Source organism: Myxine glutinosa, chromosome 1 (assembly GCF_964187855.1).
Source record: "Myxine glutinosa chromosome 1, kmMyxGlut1.1, whole genome shotgun sequence".
NCBI classification, from domain to species: domain Eukaryota; kingdom Metazoa; phylum Chordata; class Myxini; order Myxiniformes; family Myxinidae; genus Myxine; species Myxine glutinosa.
The window spans coordinates 106,983,847-107,007,315 of record NC_136261.1 but is presented as its reverse complement, the minus strand read 5'-3'; the positions used below and the strand labels follow the sequence as shown (position 1 = coordinate 107,007,315).

Sequence of the window (23,469 nt, the reverse complement as noted above, 5' to 3'; positions counted from 1 at the left end):
ATTGGCATATATTCTAAGGTATGTGAGATCAAATAATGATTGGTATGACATTAGCAATTATCCATTGATGAAATTGAGTGATCAAAGTGAAAAAAAGTGATTGGTTGAGTCAGTGATCCGATCACGTGGGTCCTACACACGTTATTGACGCAAAGATCGCTAGAGGTCTTCTCAGAACAATGACTGTACGTTAGAAAACATAAACGTCATCCACACTGTCCGTGATGGACCTATAGCTCCATACTTAAATTGAGGTGAAAATATGCCTAAAATTCCCAAAAAATTTCACCTTAAATTATTCAGAATAAAATATTGAAAACGGCATGATTGTTATGTTTTTATGTGACCATAATATCACTTCTCCAGAAAATATAGCAATATCATGGGTATATTACACTGTTTTGACGACAACAAACTTGTGATGTGCGAGGTTGTAAAAAAACGGGGGGGGGGGGTGCTTAACTTAATTCTTTGTGTATATATTGGTTGGTCTTGTGCGTTATTCTCGATGTCAATCGCCGACAGGTCACAACTTTAAACCGATCTTGACGAAACTTCACAAGGTGGCATAGTTGGTCATAAGGAAGAAGCCTATTGATTTTGAGGTCAAAGGTCATCTTGAGGTCAAATTTCTAAAATTGTCATTTTTCATCCGATTGACTTGAAAGTTGAACAGCATTTGCATATTGAGTTACTAAATTGGGAGACCAACTATTTTTGGGGTCAAAAGGTCAACTCAAGTTCAAACTTATAAAATCATCAATTTTCATCCAATTGACTTGAAAGTTGAACAGCCTTTGCATATTGTCACTAAATTGGGAAACCAAATATTTTTGGGGTCAAAAGGTCAACTCAGTCAAACTTCTAAAATCGTCAATTTTCATCCAATTGACTTGAAAGTTGAACAGCAATTGCATATCGAGTTATTAAATTGGGAAACCAAATATTTTTGGGGTCAAAAGGTCAACTCAGTCAAATTTCTAAAATCGTCAATTTTCATCCGATTGACTTGAAAATTAAACAGCAATTGCATATTGAGTTTCTAAATTGAGAAACCAACTATTTTGGGGTCAAAAGGTCAACTCAATGTCAAACTTCTAAAATCGACAATTTTCATCCGAGTGACTTGAAAGTTGAACAGCCTTTGCATATTGTCACTAAATTGGGAAACAAACTATTTTTGAGGGCAAAAGGTCAACTCAAGGTTAAACTTACAGGTTCATTCATTTTCATCTGAAAAATCATCAAGTTTCATCCGATTGACTTGAAAATTAAACAGCAATTGCATAGTGCCTCACTGAATTGGGAAACCAACTATTTTTGGGGTAAAAAGGTCAACTCAATGTCAAACTTCTAAAATCGTCAATTTTCATCCTACTAACTTTGTAAATAAACAGCAATTGCACAGTGCATCACTGAATTGAGAACCAACTATTTAAGGTCAAAGGTTAAACAGCTCAAGGTCCAACTTATAATATCAATTTTCAACTGAAAAATCAATTTTAGTCCGATTGACCCAAACTTTAAGATCATCAATTTTAAACTTAATGAAATGGATAATTTGATGTATCCATGGCAACTTTTTATTTTGGGGAGGGGTGGATTTTGCAAGTATCATGCTCTGCATCACATCTTTACTCAGATACAGTGCATTCAGAAAGTATTCAGACCCCTTCACTTTTTTCACATTTTGTTATGTTGCAGCCTTATGCTGAAATCGTTTAAATTCATTTTTTCCCTCATCAATCTACACTCAATATCCCATAATGACAAAGAGAAAACAGGATTTTAGAAAGTTTTGCAAATTTATTAAAAATAAAAAACTGAAATATCGCATTGACATAAGTATTCATCTGCATGGAATACATCTGCATCTGTATTCCCTTTGTTATGACACTTGAAATTTAGCTCAGTTGCCTCCCATTTCTCTTGATCATCTTTGAGATGTTTCTTCACCTTGATTGGAGTCCACCTGTGGTAAATTCAATTGATTGGACATGATTTGGAAAGGCACACACCTGTCTATATAAGGTCTCACAGCTGACAATGCATATCGGAGCAAAAACCAAGCCATGAGGTCGAAGGAACTGCTGCAGAGCTCAGAGACAGGATTGTGTGGCCAGACGGAAGCCTCTCCTCAGTGAAAGACACATAAAAGCCCAAAAAGGTCTCTCAGACTGAGAAACAAGATTCTGTGGTCTGATGAAACCTAGATGGAACTGTTTGGGTTCCGTCTGGCCACTCTGCCATAAAGCCCAGATCGGTGGAGTGTTGCAGTGATGGTTGTCCTTATGGAAGTTTCTCCCGGGCATTCTGGGGTTTCTGGGGGGAGGGAGAGCAGGAGGGGGGGGGGGGGGGGGGTGAAGAAGGGAGTGGTGGGAGTGGAGAGGGAGGGGAAAGATATACTTCAAATACATCTTTTTGGGGGAGGAGGGGGGAGGGTGGCTTTGACAGGTCCCTCCGTTTTGGGGGAGGGGGAAGGAAAGGAGGAAAAAATTTGCCATGCAGAGTGCTTCATAACCTCAGTGTTGCACAGGTAAAAAGGGAAATTGTAATACCCTCTGCCACCATGACCAGGTAGCGATACACATTTACATAGAGAATTTACGCCCTCCTCCCGGTTCCCCCCCCCGAATGAGGCTAACACCACATAACCTATGTTACCCCCGAGACAAAGTTGTATTTGTATTTGTACACCGAGTGAAGTATATAAGCGTTTATAGCTGGAGTATCCGGCGTTGCTCAAGCAAAAAAAACATTAACATATTTGAAAAATTACATCCAAATCAGAATCCATCACAAATGTCAAATACTAATTTTACCTTTTCGTTGAATATATGCTGGTGAATATGACGTTCATCACGTTTCTGAGTTAAGTATGATGACGTTCAGGAAGAAGAAGAAGCCTTCCCACCAACCTCGACCGCTTCCGGAATTGTTTGATTATTTGTGTTCAAATGTCTGGTGATTGTTTTGTATTTATTCATGCGAATGTGTATTTGTATATAACTGTCATTAATCTAAAAGGCTTGGGCACTATAGAGCAATTTTTTTTTAAATCCCCCCAAAAAAACTTTTTTCCCAACAATATATATATATCTATATTTTTTTTGACCACAGCACTCCCAGGCACTCACTGATGAACCTCTGAAAGTTTGATGATCAGTTCAGCCATCTCTGAGAAAAATGGCGACACAGACACACCACCAGCTCTTATATAGTAGAACCACCTTTGGAGGACGTTTTTCCAACCTTTTTCGGGCACCATGGTCCCCTTTTTGAAGCAATGTTTTATGGCCGGATGCCCTTCCTGCCACCAACCCTGTTAGTCACCTCTTGCCACACACAGGGAATTACCAGCGAACTGGTACTCAATTTGCCGACCCCAGAAGGATGACAGGCTGAGTCCACCCCCTTGGCGTTAATTCAGCGATCGACCGGGATTCAAACCCAGGATCCTAGGATCCCAAGCTGGCACCCTAACCGCTAAGCCAACACCAGTCTCTTTCTTTCTTATGGAGTAGATTACACACAATTTAGCCTAACAGCTCCCGAGTGTAATTTCAAATAAACTGTTCCTTCATTCCTATCGAATAACCCCATGGTAATGGGAAATTGTGCACAGCCAAGAAAAACTCCCAGAGCATTGACCCTGGGCTAGTGGTCTCCAAGGACTTTTTTGGGGCCTGCATTGAATTTTTCCCACATTTAATCACACACTTGCCCAAATCTATTTCTTAGTTATATTAATGAACAGGATTATAATTAATTAAATTGATATATGTGGGAAAATTACCCGCCCACACCAGGAATCGAACCCAGGTCCTCTGGAAACCCGTACCAGTGCTCTGCTATCTGAGCTATCTGGGCGACCCTGACCAACCATGCAATTGCCCCACACGTATGATTGCCACTCTCTGTCAATGCTTCCGGGGCACTCGTTGCCAACCATAGGAACACAAACGGCCTGAACACGAGAGGGTCTTCCTCCAATGGGGGGGGGGGGGGGTTTGCTATTATAAACACCACTGGGGGGGTGAATCATTTACATTAATGAACAGGATTAAAATTAATTAAATTGATATTTGTGGGAAAATTACACGCCCAGACCAGAAATCAAATCTCTTAATTTTCCAATGTGAATGATATTTCCAAATCCACATCGATTTCATCAACACTTGCTCATAAAACTACTCCCACAGCAGATTAACTTGATGTAACACAAAAAAAAAAATCGATTTTTTTTTAAATCATTTATTTCTCTTTCACAGAGGCAACATGGGCGCATCAAGTGCATAACCTCATGGCACAATTCCCTTAGTATTTAAGTGCTCACTGAGAACATGACCAATATGTAATGGGTGTACGTACCCCCATTTCTGACTGGGATTCAAGAGCAGCTCTGCTTTCTGGAACCTGAACCATCATTGTTTTAGAATGGAAAACTAGTCTTGGTAAAGGCATGAGAATATGGACAGGTAGAACAATAGATGGAATAAATAGAACATTGATCAAAATATGTCAATCGCCTTGGGAAGCTAGGAAAAGACAACATTTTGGTTGTCAACCCATTATTCCACAAAACGTTAACAACAGATGTCAGCTCCTTCCTTCCCACGGTGGACGTCATACTTCGATCAATGTTTTCTTGATTACATCCATCGTCGTTTTATATTATTGCTCCCATGACACCTAACGGTTTCCTACATTCAGAAATGGAAATGTGTTGCCGACGCATCCCAAACTCTTAGCTTGTGCGAATGCATGTTTCAGTAGTTAGCCTGGTATAGCAGGAAATGATCTCCTTTTCTGCTCTTGCACCTGTAGTCAGATGGATGCCACATGCTCCAGGATCGACAAGCTGCAATGAGCTCAAGTCAGTCGTCATCTCGAATCCCATACAAACTACTAACCCATTAACCAACACCATCTCTGTCTTAAGCTAAAATCTACACACGAGTATGAAAATCCTCAGTACTTTGGTGCTATTGTTACATCTGTCACAGTGTAGAGATAGGATACCACGATTCTGCAGGTACAGCTAAACCTGCTTCTCATGCTTATTGAATCGCACATGATGAAAAAAAAAAACAAAAAAAAAACAGCATTTTTTTTGATCTGTCACTGGAGGATAACCATTAACCACTCTAGTTGAGAAGTTCCGTCGAACAAAAAAATTTGACCAATACAGGTTCATTTTATGAAGCAGTGTACGTGAGATCACAGTGGATGCAAGAATGGTACAGTAAGAAAATTTATACAACTATGGCACGACCTGCAAGTGTTCACCCACACATAAACCTTTTGGAAACAGGGTTCTTCGTTTTAACTCTGTCCGTTACTTTTGCAAAAATTATACTCATTTTGATATATACTAACTGTGACTCGTATTTACATGTTGACCCCTTTTCCAAAGAACTTTACAATAATATAACCCAGCACTACTTTGGAGATTTTAGCCCACCGACCTGCTCACTTTAGCCATCGAATATTTCCTCCTGGGTCTGGCCTTGGCATTTTTAGATGAGCATAGAGTACAGCACATAAGGCAGGATATGTAATTGCAAATATGGCATCTGATGTAAAGGCCAAATATGCTGTGTGTCGATGTTCGGAATGGGTTTGGACCCGGGGTGGAGCAGAAGCAGCAAGTGCACATGGCCTATAAGGCATAGAACAAGTTAAAAAATTTAAAACGAAATAACAACACCAAGCAACAACCAACATCAAAATTCCCATAGATAACAAGCTTATTAAATAACCATAAAGCTAAAGGTGCAAGAACATGCTGAATGCAAATGACTCTTCTGGGCAGGTGTTGCGTCGAGCACTGGATCCTTTACAGACGCTGGATTTCGAACAGCTTCACGTCGGTATCATACCAGATCGGAGGATTGACATTTCTACATGAACAAATGACAAGAACGCACAATGACAGGGTTTTTTTTTTAAAACATCCCATTTGTTCACACTCACCTCACCTGAAATCTTGCAAAGTAAATATTTAAAAGCAAAAGTTAGAAAAAAAGGGGTCCGTCTGTCTGTCTCTGTCTGTCTGTCTGTCTGTCTGTCTGTCTGTCTCTCTCTCTCTCTCTCTCTCTCTGTCTCTGTCTCTGTCTCTGTCTCTGTCTCTGTCTCTCTGTCTCTGTCTCTCTCTTGGTCAAAACCGCTTACATTTAATTTCTACAGTACCAGCAGCGTACCCACCGTCCGGCTGGGTGGAGTTTGTGCATTACTTATTGAAACAATATAGTCAGTATATTAACATTGTAATTGGGACTTCCAACGAATGGGAGACAACTCTAATTTTGTTTCCCGTCCTTTCTATCTATTGGTCATTGGTCTCGGGGTAGTTACTGGACAGTGATGGGACTGGCCTACCACAATGTGAGAATAACCCATTATGGAAACACTGCATGGTTCTGGCTCCACGAAGGTTAGAGCACAACAACTTAGATGTGAGGAACACCTCTAGGTTTCTCCCGGGGGATCGATAGGCTATCTCCATGCTGTGGGAAACTCTAAAACTCTCAAAATACCAGTTGCAGTAAAACTGAATGGGACGAATCAACAACAACAAGATAAACCACACAAATGATAAAACAAGTAAACGGAAAAACATGTTTTAGGCTGCACACTTTTATTTTCAAAAAAAGAAGTTTTAAACCTATTTGTTCAAAAAAAAAAAATTACATTAACTTTTGGTAGATGAAAATGTACCAGAAAAGAGGACCGTGGGCCAAATTTCAGCTCTCTAGGACGTATGGAACCTAGAAAACGAACGGCTCAAATATTTGAGACGGCACAAAAACAAAGTTCAGATGAAGTGCGTAATAAAAGTGCAAAGATGAAATAAAAGTGCGTAAAAAAATAAATAATGGATCTCATCAAGTTTTGGAGTTTCCATGCTTATGTAAGAATACTGGTACATTAAGTGCAAATGCAATTTCATTGAATCTCCCAGTGATATCGGTAAGGAGGCAGTCGCTTCTTGCCTTTCCGGTTCTCTCATTGGCTGGTATATGTTTCATTGACTTTTCACAGCCAATCATGCACAAGACAAAGTGCATCCACGAAAACTTCCTGAAGTAGCGTTTTCTTCTTATTTTTAGCTCTCCTGGAAGTTCAGGGGAGGTTATGCGATGGCATGTCGTCAGTCCGTCCGTCAGTCTGTCCGTCCGTAAGCACTTGAAACTTCTCCAAAACCGCTGATGGGATTACGACCAAATTTGGCACAAATGATATTTGTTGTGTTGTGACTAAAGTTTGTTCACTGCATACAAAAAAAAAAAAATCGGGATCCAAGGGGGTCTACCGGGGTCAAAGTGGATCCAGGTTTGACCCCCAAAATAGGAATTTGCTTTTTCCTTTGAAACTACACACAATATTTCGATGAAACTTGACCACAACCTTCATCGCCGTGATGTACCAATGTTTGTTCACAGCATTAAAAAAAATCTGCCCCTTTGGTGGTTTACGGGGGTCAAAGTGGGTCCAGGTTTGACCCTCCCAAAATAGATATTTGCTTTCTTCTCTGAAACGACACACACGATTTCGATGAAACTTCACCACAACCTTCACCACCCGTGATGTACCAAGGTTTGTTCACGGCATTAAAAAAAAATCTGCCCCTTTTGGGATCTACTGGGGGAGGGGGGTGGGGGGGGGGGAGTTGCCCCCCAAAATAGGTATTTGCTTTCTTCTCAGAAACTACACACACTATTTCGATGAAACTTTACAACGTTCATCACATCACCTGTGATGTACCAATGTTTGTTCAAGGCATTGGAAAAATTGGGGTCTGAGGAGGTACACGGAGTGGGGGGAGCTTGGGGGGGGGGGGGGTTGTTTGGTTAAAGTCTTATGATTATGTTAGTCTGATTCTACATGCTTCCCTGTCTTCGAGCAACCATTGAAATTGGTTTAAAATACCTTTAGTCAGTGCAGTATACTGTTTATTCTACCAGGTCAGCACCAGGGGTATTTATTGCACCTATGTTTGTCATACAAAAATGTAAATTGAAACATTTGAGAATAAGATCAAATAAGCTTTTAATTAAATTTAACTTTTGTTTCCTGTTAACATACTTTTTCCGTTCTACGTAAAAGTGTTGTCGCTGCCCTATTTGTAAATTGAAATATTAAAAAATGCTATAATATGCACAGTCTCTAATAAAGAAAACATGTATGCATAATTATAGTCGTGTTTTTGTAAATTTGCTGTGAATGTACAACACGCTCTATGAACTAACTGATAAACTAAACCTATAGTCGATTGCAGATCATTTCAGAATTTTTTTTTTTCCCAAGGCACGTTACAATGGCTTTCGCAGTGTTTATAATCTAAGGGCCACATCATTTTTGCTTCTCTAATTGGTGTGGCAAGCAGGCAAGGCAGAAAACACATGAAGGAGGTAGGGTAAACAGAAATCAAGACTCACCTGAGGTAGATAAGACCCCAGAGGTAGGTGCGAAACCAAGCAGCAGTGCCAGCGTTAGGTTGGTATTTGCGAATAAGGATGGGGTGTGGGACAGGCAGTAATCCGACAAGCGTACCATGTTGCAAGAAACGTAGCAGCTCTGACTCATCTGTTAAACCCCTGCACACAGTAACAGGATAATACCAAGGATTCTCACATCACACTCAGGCCACACATATTCAAAATCACAGCCATCACAGGCCACTCCCATTCAAAATCACACCCATCACAGGCCACTCCCATTCAAAATCACAACCATCACAGGCCACTCCCATTCAAAATCACAACCATCACAGGCCACTCCCATTCAAAATCACAACCATCACAGGCCAGTCCCATTCAAAATCACAACCATCACGGGCCACTCCCATTCAAAATCACACCCATTCAAAATCACACCCATCACAGGCCACTCCCATTCAAAATCACACCCATTCAAAATCACAACCATCACAGGCCACTCCCATTCAAAATCACAACCATCACGGGCCACTCCCATTCAAAACCATTCCCACCCCAGGACTCACTTGTCAATACAGATCTTTTCAACCTGTGGCACCAGAACCTGCAGCAACCTCATGATGGTCTGCAGAGGAAGCTTTACTTTCCAAGAAAGAACCTAGCAGAGCATGCCATGACAGACAAAATCATGTTTTAGTGGTGGCTGATCTGCTTAAGGACCAATATGCAACACAGAGTAATGACAAGTTCTATAGCCTATCACCCAAATTAACACTATATTAATTGTGCTAAAAAAGAGAGAGCAATGGCATTATTCTCACCCAGTCACTTGTCGGACTCCAACGAGGGTTGCTGGATTCAGAGAGATTACGTGATCGACTCTTTTGCCAGGAGCCCTCCTGTGGCAGGAAATAAACAAAGACACAGCAGCTATTACATTTTTCAATGTGAGATTCCCTGGACCAAAGAACTTGACACCACTAGCAATGTGTGTGTACGTACTTACTAGCAATGAGATAAAAACGCAAATTAATTTAATTTAACTAAAGAAATAAACAGGTGTGCCAGCGCAAGAAAAAAAACAACGAGGCATTACCGTCAGAGACTCCGCATCACTCGAGGGGCTTTCAGGTGCAACTTCTGACCCGTTGGGCCTCACCGCATCTCCTTGAGTACTTGGCTCCAACCGCTTCATCGTGCCATCCTCTGCCACCTGGGACCACTCTGTCAGATTCTCAATTCCTGTGCATTAGTACCACAAACAACACCACCAAATATTAGACAAACCAACTTGCCATTACGCCATACATCAGATTTATAGCGTGGAAATGAAAATGGAGATGGAGAAAAATCTCAGAGAGATGAGGCAGGGAAAAAAGCTCCATGATGGTGGACATAGGGAGAGAAAGAGCTCGAATGAGGGGGAGGCAGGGAGAGAACAAACTAAAGTGAGGGGGAGGTGGAGAGAGAAAGCTCAAATGGAAAGAAAGAGAACACTCCAACTGCTGTAAAACACCTCATTCCGTAACACACACAGTGGTGTGTGTCGGGATGATGCCGAGGTCACTTTGATAGTGTTTACTAACTGACCAACATATAGAATAAACCAATGTCTCAATGCAATCTCTTCACTTCCATGGTGACAGACAGCGTAGAGACTTAGAGTACTTCAAAATAATTTAATACTTACATTATCTGCTAACTGGTATCCCCACCCAGGTCATACTATCCTCTTCAACTAAAGTATCAAACAAGCCCGGTTACGCCGCTGTTAGACTTTCGGTCTTGTTTTTTCAATTCTTGCAACTTCACAAAGGGGACCGAACCCCCTCCGCCTCCCCCCTCACCCAGACCACTGGTAAAGATAAAAACACTCCAATGTATTAATCGGGGTCCTGCTGATCCTATGTAGCAAGTCTGGATGTAATCGGCCATGAACTGTAGGAGGGGTAGCGCAACAAACAAACACACACCAATCCGTGAATTATGGCAAGGAGACATGGAAATACATTAAAATTAAATTCAAATGAGGGAGGGGTGGAGAGAGATAGGTCAAATGAGGGGGGAGGCAGACAGGGAAATGTCAAATGAGGGGGAGGCAGACAGGGAAATGTCAAATGAGGGGGAGGCAGACAGGGAAATATCAAATGAGGAGGAGGCAGACAGGGAAATGTCAAATGAGGGGGAGGCAGACAGGGAAAGCTCAAATGAGGGGGTGGCAGACAGGGAAAGCTCAAATGAGGGGGAGGCAGACAGGGAAGGCTCAAATGAGGGGGAGGCAGACAGGGAAAGCTCAAATGAGGAGGAGGCAGACAGGGAAAGCTCAAATGAGGAGGAGGCAGACAGGGAAAGCTCAAATGAGGGGGAGGCAGACAGAGAAAGGTCACTGCACACTTCAACTCTTTTATTCCTCACTTCTCCAGTCTAAGGAACCACCTTCGAGAGCCTGTTCTGTCTCACTCTTTCCTCCAGGACTTCAAGCAAGCATATCATCCCCAGCTCTAAGTCAAGATCTTTATTACCCACATTAACCTTTGCATTTCAACATGGGAACAAGAAAAGGCGCTTGAATGAGGTGGAGAGTAAGAACTAAAGCAAGGATGGAGTTTGAAGAAGGAAGAAAATGTTTGACTGAAGTACATACCAGGAGTAACAGGAAGTGTTGTCTGCAATGTTCCCTGCTCTCCAATAGGTGCAGGTTTGGCTCCTTCCATTGTGGGTTGTGTTTCAGTTGAAGACTGTCGTGAAGGTGAGTTGATCATTCGCCTCTGCTTCTGCAGCACACGTGTCACTGACACCTGGTCTGTTGGCAGATTGGCCAGTGAGTGGAATACTGCTCGCTTGCGGATAATGCTGTACACCAAGTTGCTGTTACCTGCGAAATGGAAGCAAATAAGTATTATCAGAATATAATGAAGATTGCAATTGTCAATTTTGAAAGCTCAGGAATAAAAATTTTCATATAACATTAAATTAAAAAAAAATGAATATTGTCGTGTCCCAGGGGTTAAGACCCCCAATAGGATGAATTGCCGAAACGAGCTTAAACTCGGAGGCGTACTCTGAACCTTGGCGGGAAGGCCCGAGCCTTATCTAATCGGGAACACACACAGGGGTTAATCCGAACCCACAAACACAAAGGTGGGACAGTAAAATCCACAATACAAGAAAAGTAAGATTCGACAAATAATGATTTAATGAAAATAAATGCAAATAACAATGAAAGGTGAGGTAAAAAACTAAAATTCCGAATTGAGATGTCTCCACCCAGACTCGCATACAAACAAGGGGAAAAGATAATGAAAGAAAATAAATAATGTTTTGGTAATCGGCCGGCACTCAGCTTTGCGTCCCCAAATGGCTGGTAAGGCTTGCTGGTCGTCACATCGAACCACCACACAGGAAACGCACAAGATGGCGTGGAATCGCGCCTACAGCCAGCCGCTGGCGTGAGGCACGCAGGCAGGATCTTTCTTTGCTAATACGGCTCCGATGATTTCCCTGGCGCACACAGACGAGCGCCCGTCATTCTCCCACGCAAAACAACCAAGTGACTTCCGTGATCAAGACCAGGACCAGAAGAGAAGACTGCGACCGCCCACAACCAAACTCGGGACAAGAGAGACCAAGATGGCCAGACCGCATTCTCTTCCTCCAGCTCTCAAATGTTCCACGCTGACGTCACACTCTGTCCAATCACCAAGCTCTACTCAATCATGAAGGCCGGGGCGTGGCCTCCCCATTACAGGTCATCGGGGGCAGAGTCCAGTCGTCTTTCGGGAATGTTCAGATGACGTCGGCGGTTGAGAGGCGGGACTTACGTGCCGATCGGCAAATGTGCTGGGTGTTGGTTAGCCCTGGCGGCGTTGTGAGCGAACGAGTCCATTTGTTATGGTTGGTGTTTGGTGGACTATTAAATTGTAATAAAGACGGAGGGAAGATCACAGAAGGCAAACACGGACATAAGAATTTAACCTTACCGACCCTACCTAGATAGCACAACTCCACTCCTCCGTGCGGAGACACCTAAACACTTAACCGGACATTCAACTCTACTTATGTACATCGAGATGGGTTTTTCTTCTTCGCGACACTTGGAGCATGCTAATCTACACATTCTGACATTTCTTAACTAAGGTATTTCTTTGTTTACCCCCACAAACGTAACTATATATATATATATATTCATATATATATATATATATATATATATATATATATATATATATATATATATATATATATATATATATATATATATATATATATATATATATATATATATATATATATCAGTCACTATGCGACCTTCATATCATCAGTGGAGAACCGCCAGCAAGGTGTCCCATACAGCTGCTGCTGCACCTTGCTGGGAGCGATAAGCACCGCCTGCCACACGGTAACGTTATCTCTGGTATCCACTCATCATATGGAGTCGACCTGGTTGCGGTTGGGAGTTACTAATAATGGTATCTGTAATCTGGTTCTCCAACCTAATGAGCGGACAACATGACGTCATCGCCATGCGTGTCCACATTGCCTGCAAAGCTCCAGAGGAACCATCTAGCAGTGCGTCATTACGGATTATAAATTCAGATACTGTCACAAGTGTATGCAAAACTCAGTTACCGACCTGGTTTCGCCCTTTGGGGCTTCATCAGGGCAACGCAGTGAGGCTTCCATACACTTGTAACTCTGTGAACCTTTCGGTTTTTATATCAGTCACTATGCGACCTTCATATCATCAGTGGAGAACCGCCAGCAAGGTGTCCCATACAGCTGCTGCTGCACCTTGCTGGGAGCGATAAGCACCGCCTGCCACACGGTAACGTTATCTCTGGTATCCACTCATCATATGGAGTCGACCTGGTTGCGGTTGGGAGTTACTAATAATGGTATCTGTAATCTGGTTCTCCAACCTAATGAGCGGACAACATGACGTCATCGCCATGCATGTCCACATTGCCTGCAAAGCTCCAGAGGAACCATCTAGCAGTGCGTCATTACGGATTATAAATTCAGATACTGTCACAAGTGTATGCAAAACTCACAGTTACCGACCTGGTTTCGCCCTATACACACACACATATATATATATATATATATATATATATATATATATATATATATATATATATATATATATATATATATATATATATATATATATATATATATATATATATATATATATATATACATACACACAGTCACGTGAAAAAGTAAGGACACCCCATGTAAAGTTTTGACTTTTTGAACATATTTCAACATACAGCTATTTGATCTTCATTTCAACAATATTGACAGATAAAGGTGACATAATATAACAAATATCATGAAACATTTACATTTTGTAGTCCGGTCCCTCGAGCGACGGGGCTTGCTTCGATCTCTCCACGGCATCAAAGTTTGAGTGTTTTCCCGTTCGTTTCTTTGTCAAATTTCCGCTGCGTATTTTGTTGTGTATGTGTTATTGTGTGTTTCCATTTGGTTTTGGTTTTGTAGTTGTTGCAAATTTGTGTGTAATTAGTCGTTTCTTTGTTCGCGCCTCGTGCGCCTCGTGCGGCCTGGTGTCTCGTGCGGCCTCCTCGTCTCGACTTGTGCCCCGCCCCCTATATCTCGTTTTTCTTTCACCTCTGCTCCTGCTTTCTCAAATCCACGTTCTCACTGAGAGACTTTTCACTGATTGTTTTCATGGTTTTGTTTAAATATTTATTTAAATATGTTTAAGCTCTTGGTGAACGTCATCTCGGGATATGCTCCGCAGGTTGGTCGAAGCGATGAAGAGAAGGACAAGTTCTGGTGTGCGATAGAGAAGCTGATGGAAAACGTGAAAGATGAGGAAGTTGTTGTGGTAGGAGGAGACCTAAATGGACATGTGGGAAGGAGTATGGATGGTTTTGACGGAGTTCATGGGGTTTACGGATATGGTGTGAGAAATGGAGAAGGTGAAAGGATTTTGGAGTTTGCTGATGGAGCTGATTTGTTGATTTGTAATACTCAGTTCCAGAAAGAGGATAATAAGCTTGTTACATACACGTCAGGTGGGTCGACGACAACCGTTGACTACCTGATGGTGCGTAGGCGAGATAGGGGGCACCTCCGAGACACAAAGGTGATCCCGGGGGAGGAGGCTGTTTCACAGCACCACTTGGTTGTCTGCGACGTAAGGGTGAAAGGTGCGAGGAGAGCTCGGCGGGTGAAGTACCAACCGAGAATGAAGGTGTGGAGGTTGAAAGAGGTGACAGTAAGGGAGGCATTAAAAGAGAGGCTGAGTAGGGTCGAGGATGATGTGGTTGAGCTTGAAAGTGGTTGGATGTCAATGAAAGCTCGTCTGTTGGGAGCCGTTGGTGAGGTATGTGGATGGAGAAAAGGACCACCGAGGCACTCGTTAACATGGTGGTGGGATGATGAAGTTGGAAAGAGGATTGACGAGAAGAGGAAGAAGTTCAAGGAGTGGCAGAAGGCGAAGGGTACGGGAGCAGAAACAGCAGAGCATGAAAGTTATAAGGCAGCCAGGAAGGCTGCAAAGAAAGAGGTAGCAAAGGCGCAGGAGGCATGTAGGAAAATGTTCGGAGAACGCTTGGATTCGGAAGAGGGTCAGAAAGCAGTATTCAGGATTGCAAAGCAGATAGCGAAAGAGAGGTGTGATGTGATGGGGGTGAGCTGCTTGAAGGATGAAGTGGGCCAAATCGTTGTCGACCCAGATGGAATTAAAGGAAGATGGAAAAGATATATGGAAATGCTGTTGAATACAGAGAATGAATAGGATGGCAACATAGAGAGTAACCCAGTTTTAGGACCGGCAGAGAAGATAACCGAGAAGAAAGTTGAGGAAGCGATAAAAGCAATGAAGGGTAGAAAAGCGGGAGGGCCGACGGGAGTTATGGGAGATATGTTGAAGGCAGCAGGAAGTTGGGGTGTGAAGAGAATGACAGAGATCTGTAATCTGGTGGTGAAAGAAGGCCGCATTCCAGTGGTTTGGGAACTGAGTACCCTCGTCCCTCTATACAAGGGGAAAGGTGACCCTCTGGAGTGTGGCTTGTACCGAGCGATAAAGTTATTGGAGCATGGAATGAAGGTATTGGAAAGGGTGTTGGAGAGGAGGATAAGGAAGAAAGTGAAGATCGACGAAATGCAGTTTGGATTTATGCCAGGAAGAGGAACGACAGACGCGCTTTTCATTGTGAGGCAGTTGCAGGAGAAGTACATGGAGAAGAGGAAGAAGTTGTTTCTTGGGTTTGTTGATCTGGAGAAAGCATTCGATCGGGTTCCACGCAAAGTATTGACATAGGCATTGAGGAGGTTAGGAGTGGAGGAATGGTTGATCAGAGTAGTGATGGCAATGTACAAAAGAGCGCGCACAGCTGTAAGGACGAAGGACGGGAACAGTGGTGAGTTTGAGGTGAAGGTGGGAGTGCATCAGGGGTCGGTACTAAGTCCACTACTATTTGTAGCTGTGATGGAGGTGCTGGCTCAGAACGTAAAGGAGGGTTCACCATGGGAGCTGTTGTATGCAGATGATCTGGTGTTGATTGCGGAAAGTATGGATGGACTGAAGGAAAAGATGAACACGTGGAAGGAATGTATGGAGACAAAAGGTCTGAAGGTGAATATCGGAAAGACGAAGGTGATGGCAAGTGGTAAAGCATGTGTTGAGGTGGAAAGAACTGCGAAGTGGCCCTGTGCTGTGTGTAGGAAGGGTGTCGGAGTGAACTCCATTCAGTGTACAATGTGCGCTGAGTGGGTTCATCAAAAATGTAGTGGTCTGAGAGGGTCATTAACCAGTGTGGCAGCTACATTCAAATGTAAGGTGTGCACAGAGGGAGCTGCAGATGGAGGAAATGTTGAGTTGGATCTTGGAGACGGCATGAAGCTGGAAGGTGTGAAAACATTTTGCTACCTCGGAGACATGCTGAATGGAGAAGGTGGATCAGACTCGGCAACGGTTGCTCGAGTGAGATGTGCATGGAAGAAGTTTCGGGAATTGAGTGGCGTGCCGATGATGAGGGGAGTGTCGTTGAAGCTGAAGGGAAAGGTGTATGCTGCATGTGTGAGAAAAGTTATGATTTATGGGAGCGAGACATGGGTAATGAACGTAGAGCAGCAACGAAGGTTGGAAAGGGTGGAAATGCGAATGGTTCGACGGATGTGCGGAGTATCGTTGAGAGAGAGGAAGACAAATGATGAATTGCGAAAGATGATGGGAATAGAGCCTGTGATTGATGCTGTGAAGAGGAACAGGTTGAGATGGTTTGGTCATGTGTTGAGGAAGGATGAAAGTGACTGGTTGAGAAGAGTGATGGAAAAGAATGTAGAAGGAAGTAGAAGACGGGGAAGACCGAGAAAGACTTGGCTAAAGATGGTGGAAGAAGAAATGCGGGCAAGGGGGTTAACAAGGAGAGATGCAGAAAATAGGGCAAAATGGAGAAGATTGTCATGGGGACCGCAAGGCTAACCCCCGCTCTAGCAGGGAAAATGGCCTTTAAAATGCATGTTGTGTTGTTGTTGTATTTACATTTTGTAGTCCATTGTATAATTTAAATAAACATAAATGCAAATTTCGCATGTGGAAAAAGTAAGTACACCCCTACATTTATCACTAGTTCAAATACCTAAAATTAAAATCAGGTGCACCAGCCCAGGTGCAAATGATTAGAATATCGTTAGAGAGGATCTTGGAGGAACCTGTCTTATTTAAACCTCAGACATTTCGTTTGGTTTGCTCTTTGTTGTTGAAGTGTGCGGCATGACCATGCCTAGATCAAAAGAGCTCTCTGGGGCCTTCAGAAAGAAGGTTATAGATGCCTACGAGTCTGGGAAGGGATTGAAAAAGATCTCCAAACAATTTGAAATCAATCATTCGACTGTCCGGAAGATCATCTACAAGTGGAGAAGATTCCAAACAACTGCCAACTTGTTCAGGCCAGGCCGCCTCAGCAAGTTCAGCCCGAGAGCAGACCGCAAGATGCTGAAAGAAGTCTCTAAGAACCCCAGAATGTCATCAGGGGACGTACAGGTAGCTCTTGCCACTGTTGATGTCAAAGTGCATGAGTCTACCATTAGAAAGAGGCTGCACAAATTTGATCTACATGGGAGGTGTGCCAGGAGGAAACCTTTGCTGTCCAGAAAGAACATCAGGGCAAGACTAAAGTTTGCCAATGAACACCTAGGCAAAGACCAGCACTTCTGGAACAATGTGCTCTGAACAGATGAGTCAAAGGTAGAGCTATTTGGCCACAGTACCAGAATACATGTTTGGCGAAAACCAAAGAGCATTATTTTTATTTTTTTATTTTTTTGTATACAAGATCGAGGCTCGTGAAAGAGCTAACATTTATCACACAAAAAGACAAACCGACACACAAAACACAAAAAACAAGGGGAGCGGCAGACAAGATGGGGAGAGAGGGGGAAGGACGAAAAAGAGAGGGGGAAGAGGGGGAAGGACACAAACACAACATTTGAGAGCAGGGACATCGGGAGGACTTGGGGGGAGGTGGGAGAGGAATAAAACATATGAACACTGCAAGGACTCTGGGGTGAATTACCGGGGGTAGAAAAGATCAAGGTTTTCGATGGGGGAAGATAAGAGATGGTGGTGAACAGCTGTTTTAAAGACCTGGAGGGAGGAGTGGGATTGAAGGGAGTGGGGGAGTTTGTTGCAGAGGCGGGAGAAAAGGGGAATGAAAGAGTGAAGGTGAGCAGAGAGCCTATACTTTGGCAGTTTAACCATAAGAGGGTTGCAGGCAGATCTTGTGCCATTTTGACCACAATAACCTGATACCAACTGTAAAGCATGGTGGTGGAAATATTATGGTTTGGGGCAGCATTGCTGCATCAGGGCCTGGGCAGCTCACCATCATATAATTCACTATGAATTCTTCATTGTACCAGAGGGTGCTTGAGGATAATGTGGGGCCATCTGTCGAAAAGTTGAAGCTCAACCGAAGGTGGACCTTGCAACATGACAATGACCCTAAACATACCAGCAAATCCACCAAGGAATGGCTGAAAAGAAAGAAATGGAGGGTTCTGGAATGGCCAAGGCAAAGCCCGGATCTAAATCCCATTGAGATGTTGTGGGGGGATTTGAAACGAGCTGTGCATACAAGAAACCCCTCAAACATCGCACACTTGAAAGAATTCTGCATGGAGGAGTGTGCAAACATTTCTCCCAGTCGATGTCAGAGACTGGTCGACAGTTATAACTATAAGAAACGCCTACTTGAGCTTGTTTCTGCCAAAGGGGGCAATACCTCCTATTAGAGCCAAGGGTGTACTTACTTTTTCCACATGCGAAATTTGCATTTATGTTTATTTAAATTATACAATGGACTACAAAATGTAAATGTTTCATGATATTTGTTATATTATATCACCTTTATCTGTCAATATTGTTGAAATGAAGATCAAATAGCTGTATGTTGAAATATGTTGAAAAAGTCAAAACTTTACATGGGGTGTACTTACTTTTTCACGTGACTGTATGTTGAAATATGTTGAAAAAGCCAAAACTTTACATGGGGTGTACTTACTTTTTCACGTGACTGTGTGTGTGTGTGTGTGTGTGTGTGTGTGCACAGTGTGTGTGCATGTGCTGTGTGTGTATGCATGCACAGGCGCAGGGGATGCTTGCATGTGTGTGTGCGTGCCTGCATTTGTCGTTGGTTGTTATCTCCATATGCAGGTTTCAGATGGTGGAACGGAGCCCTCCCAGGACTCAAAGTTTCCATCTTCGTGTGTGTGTGTATATATACACTACTGGCCAAAAGTTTTAATGTATATATATGTATATATCTATGTATGTATGTATATATATATATATATATATATATATATATATATATGTATGTATGTATGTATGTATGTATGTATGTATATATATATATATATATATATATATATATATATATATATATATATATATATATATATATATATATATATATAGTTACGTTTGTAGAGGGTAAACAATGATTACCTTAGAGCCAGGTAGAGTGCATATGTAGTGTGCTCTGACTGTCGTGAAGAAGAAGAACCCCATGTAATAAGTAGGAAAATTGTGAAGACCGTATGTCATGGAAAAGCTTGTATCTTCGTCCCCATGAGAGGGGTGGGGTTTGTTAATGAGTGAGGGATTTTGGGTAAATTAATCCCCTGTATGTAATTGCCTCTGTAAACTTTTCCAGTGTTCCTTATGACACCGCACTACAGATACCTAGTAAGAAATCTGCCATTAACCACAAATTAAAAACCAACCGGAAACCAGGCATCAAGCACTATCGCTGATAACACCGACTTGGTGAGTGCACAGGCACGGGCAGGGCCATGAGCCACGCCCCAAAGAGCAGTGACTGGACCGGGATTTGATTGGCAAAAGCCCTGGTAAGATGAGACTCGCTGATAGGAGCGGACACGGAGACGTCGTGGGATGACGTCAGAGCCTCAAGTACAAAATAATTGGAGCGGCGGACATTTTCTCTCTTGGGGTCGGACTTTGTTGGTGAACGGTCGCCGAAAAGCTCTCTCTCTCTCTCAGCATCGACGCCCCCTCTTGCTCCTGCTTTTTTGGGGATCTGGTGGTGAACGGTCTTGTGCCGACATCTTGCTTTCTCGTTCTGGATCCATAGCGAACGGTCGCTATTGCTCTTGCGCAAGGAAGCTTCATCGCAAACGGTCGTGGGGAGGACATCTTACTCGTGGTCGTGAGGAGGAAGAGCTGCGACCGAGGACTGCGGTTTCCCAAGTAAGAACGACGAGTGGAAGGGCGCTGTCCACTCGCTGTGCTCTTGGCGAGGCCAGGAGTGAGTCGACGTGCAGTGAGGCCGAGTTTGCGCCAACGAACGTGCGTTTCCCGCCAAGGCCTCAGACGATCTTTGACGATTCCTGACGAGATACACCAGCCGATTGGAGATAAGTGCCACAAATCACACATTTATTTTCCAGTTATTTTATCCTTTGTCTGTATTCGGGTCTGTGTGAGAGCGCTCCAAATAGGAATTTAGTTTATCGTGCATTATTTTGTGACCAGCATTTTCTTTAATAAATCCGGTATTTTTGTTGTACACTTTACTTCTGTGTGATTTGAGTCAATTTATTGCTGGGTCGAGGATGTTGGGTGGACTCGTGAAGGAAAGCGCTTACAGCTTCTCCCCCACTTGCCCCCCTCTACCCCCCACGCATATCCTCTGCTAGATTTAGACAACACCTCAGAGTTAAAGCTTGTTCAGCAATCCGTTTCCTGGGAGGATTTTAATCACAGGGAACGTGAAAAAAAAAAAAAAAAAAATATATATATATATATATATATATATATATATATATATATATATATATATATATCTTCAGTCTCTGTGCACTGCAGATTATTTCACTATACACAACATTAGAGCAATGAAGAAAAGGAAAAGTTTACAAAAGTCGATTTCACTAAAATGTGGTTTTTGACTTTTAACGGTGAGTTGGTCATCTTCTGATATCAAATTAGCTTAAGCCAGCCAGCATTTTGATGTTTCTGAACAAAGCAGATCAATGGGGGTTATTTGTGAAAATATCATTATGTGATCAAGGAAGTGTTTCAAAGGCAACATCAGAAGAAATGCCAGAAGTTGAGTACCATACCATCAAACTGGTACTGGATGATGTTGTTGAAGGCTTCAAGAAGGAAAAACACAAGATGGTGATTGTGTGGGGCAGAGAACAAAAACCAGGGAGTAGAGAATGCCTCAAGGAGGTGCATCAACTTGTTTGCAGCCACCATGGAGAGAGACTTGAGGTACGGAGACACTGTGGAACAAGCAGAGGAATAGTGGTTTATTGGAGAGGGGTTATAATGAATAAGGCATATGCAGACAAAAGATCACATGACAAAAAATGCAATTATGAGCGCATTTACAAAACAAACAAACAAAAAAATTGTATATGCAATCAACATTGGGGGACACATGAAATATGTTAGAAAAAAATACGACAAACTTGAATGGCGCTCAGTAGAGCGCATACCTCCGCCAGGCTGAACAGTTAACGTTTTGTATCCCACTAATAGGCCAGATCTGGATTCGGACCTGAACCAAAATTAAATCAGCTTTGCTCTTGTTGCCGAACCAACTCATCCATCTCGTATTTTATAATCCACCCACAATACGCCAAATGTGCATGAGGCACATTTTATAATCCACCCACTATATATATTGTAACGATTTTGAGAAGTGTGTAACGAATTTGAGAAGTGTAACGGTTTTTGAGAAGTGTAACAATTTTGGAGGAAGTGTAACGAATGTGAAAACGTTACAATGTGAACGTTACAAAAGGTACGGTAACACCCTGTTAATGTAAATAATGGTCGCAGTCGGCCTCCTAGTTAATTCCATGAAACTTACACGCAGGTCACGATATATCTTTTAAATAGTGTATTTCCTTATTCCATGTAGGCTAAATATGTGTTTCCCACTAGATTGACTTTGCATTGTATCAAACAAAATAAGTGTAGGCCCTTCCAATTTCCCCAAAACCTCCCTTCCAATTGCCTTCCGCATTTTGGGCGGTTTTCTTCAAACCACCATTGGCCACGAGGTAGGTTTGGGGAAGAAAGGCGTGTCTCCACCTCGTCATAAGAGGGAAGGAGTGAACCAGCCCTAACGGCCAATCAACACCGCGGTGAGCGACCCGGTAGGCGTGCCCTGGGAGCCGGCGGCTTGATTTCGCCCGAGGTGATAAAAGCGACTGTAAGGGACTGCTTTACCAGATGAGCTGCGAGATGACTTGGAGAGGCCTTGGGAGATGAGCAAAGAGGCTGCACCAAGAGGTGAGATGCGAAACGCTCCAAGCCAAAGAGGAGAGGTACTCGGCAAGGAAACCAGCTTTGGAGAGACGCGCTGAAAGGAGGGAGACGGCTCCACCCCAAGAAGAGGAGCAGGTGTGCCGAACCAGCGCGTGACGTCTACCGCAGCGGATACACGACGGAGGGTTTCCCGCCAAAACCGCGAGGAATTGCGAACTGCGACCTCCCGACCTTGCCTCCCTCTCAAGCAATCCATCTCAAGCCCTACCTGCCTGCAATATCCCCTGTGTAAGTGTGAACGTCCTGTCCTACTCGTTGTCTTGGGGCTAAGTAAAAATGAATAGTGTAAGTTAACGATTCGCTGTGTTACTGCTTCTTCCATCCATTGCTTGTGTGTGTATAATAAAATCTGTTCTTCCTCCGTATTCTTCTTATTCTTCTTTTTCATTCTCTTTCGGTCGCTTTAGAGATTTCCCGATTGAATATCTGTGGGGCGATCTGGTCAACGTCGGGTGGAATCGGGTTCTAATCGGGGAGTAACTGTTCGGACGCGGTTAAATACACCACCGCTCGGTCAATATAACATCTAAAGCCGCGTCTGTAACAATATATATATATACTAGCAGAAGTACCCGGCATTGCCGGGCGGGGGAGGGGAGGGGAGGGTGAAGGGGAGGGGAGGGGAACGGGGGGGGGGGGGGGGGGAGCGAGCCCCTTGGCAAAGCAAGGGTTTTTTTTTTTCATAGCGTCATAGCGTTCATAGCGTTTCATAGCGTCATAGCGATTTTTTTTTTCATAGCGTTCATAGCGTTCATAGCGTCATAGCGTTCATAGCGTCATAGCGTCATAGCGTCATCACGTGATCGCTCTGAGCGAATCAGCGCCCACCTGCTCTGATTCCGTTGATTCCGTGCGCTGAAATGCGCCGAGGTAAATATGAATAAAAAATATGGATCGTCAAATATTTTGAGTTCGGCCATGTTTGTCCCAGGCTCAATGGCCATGTCTATGCCAAATATCAAGCACGTAAGCCTCTCCGTTTAGGAGTCTATCGGTAACATTACACACACACACACACAAACTGTGTTTTATATATATATATATATATATATATATATATATATATATATATATATATATATCTATATATATCTAGACGACAAACGCTTATATACATATACGCATATATTTATATATATATACATATACAAACGCATATATATACATACATATACATACATACAT

General features: G+C 42.9%; 1 protein-coding gene across 1 annotated transcript in view; it reads right to left on the bottom strand.

Annotated features, from left to right (window-relative positions):
- Positions 1-4,234: 4,234 nt before the first annotated feature.
- HID1 (HID1 domain containing) overlaps positions 4,235-23,469 on the bottom strand; it is a 107,551-nt gene continuing 88,316 nt past the window's right edge. The window contains exons 13-19 of the mRNA XM_068116764.2: positions 21,066-21,230; positions 11,086-11,316; positions 9,538-9,683; positions 9,263-9,340; positions 9,008-9,099; positions 8,442-8,600; positions 4,235-5,903 (exon numbers count right to left, since the gene is read on the bottom strand). Coding sequence (XP_067972865.1) covers positions 5,840-5,903; positions 8,442-8,600; positions 9,008-9,099; positions 9,263-9,340; positions 9,538-9,683; positions 11,086-11,316; positions 21,066-21,230 — 935 coding nt within the window. The 3' untranslated portion in view covers positions 4,235-5,839. The remainder of the gene's footprint in view (positions 5,904-8,441; positions 8,601-9,007; positions 9,100-9,262; positions 9,341-9,537; positions 9,684-11,085; positions 11,317-21,065; positions 21,231-23,469) is intronic.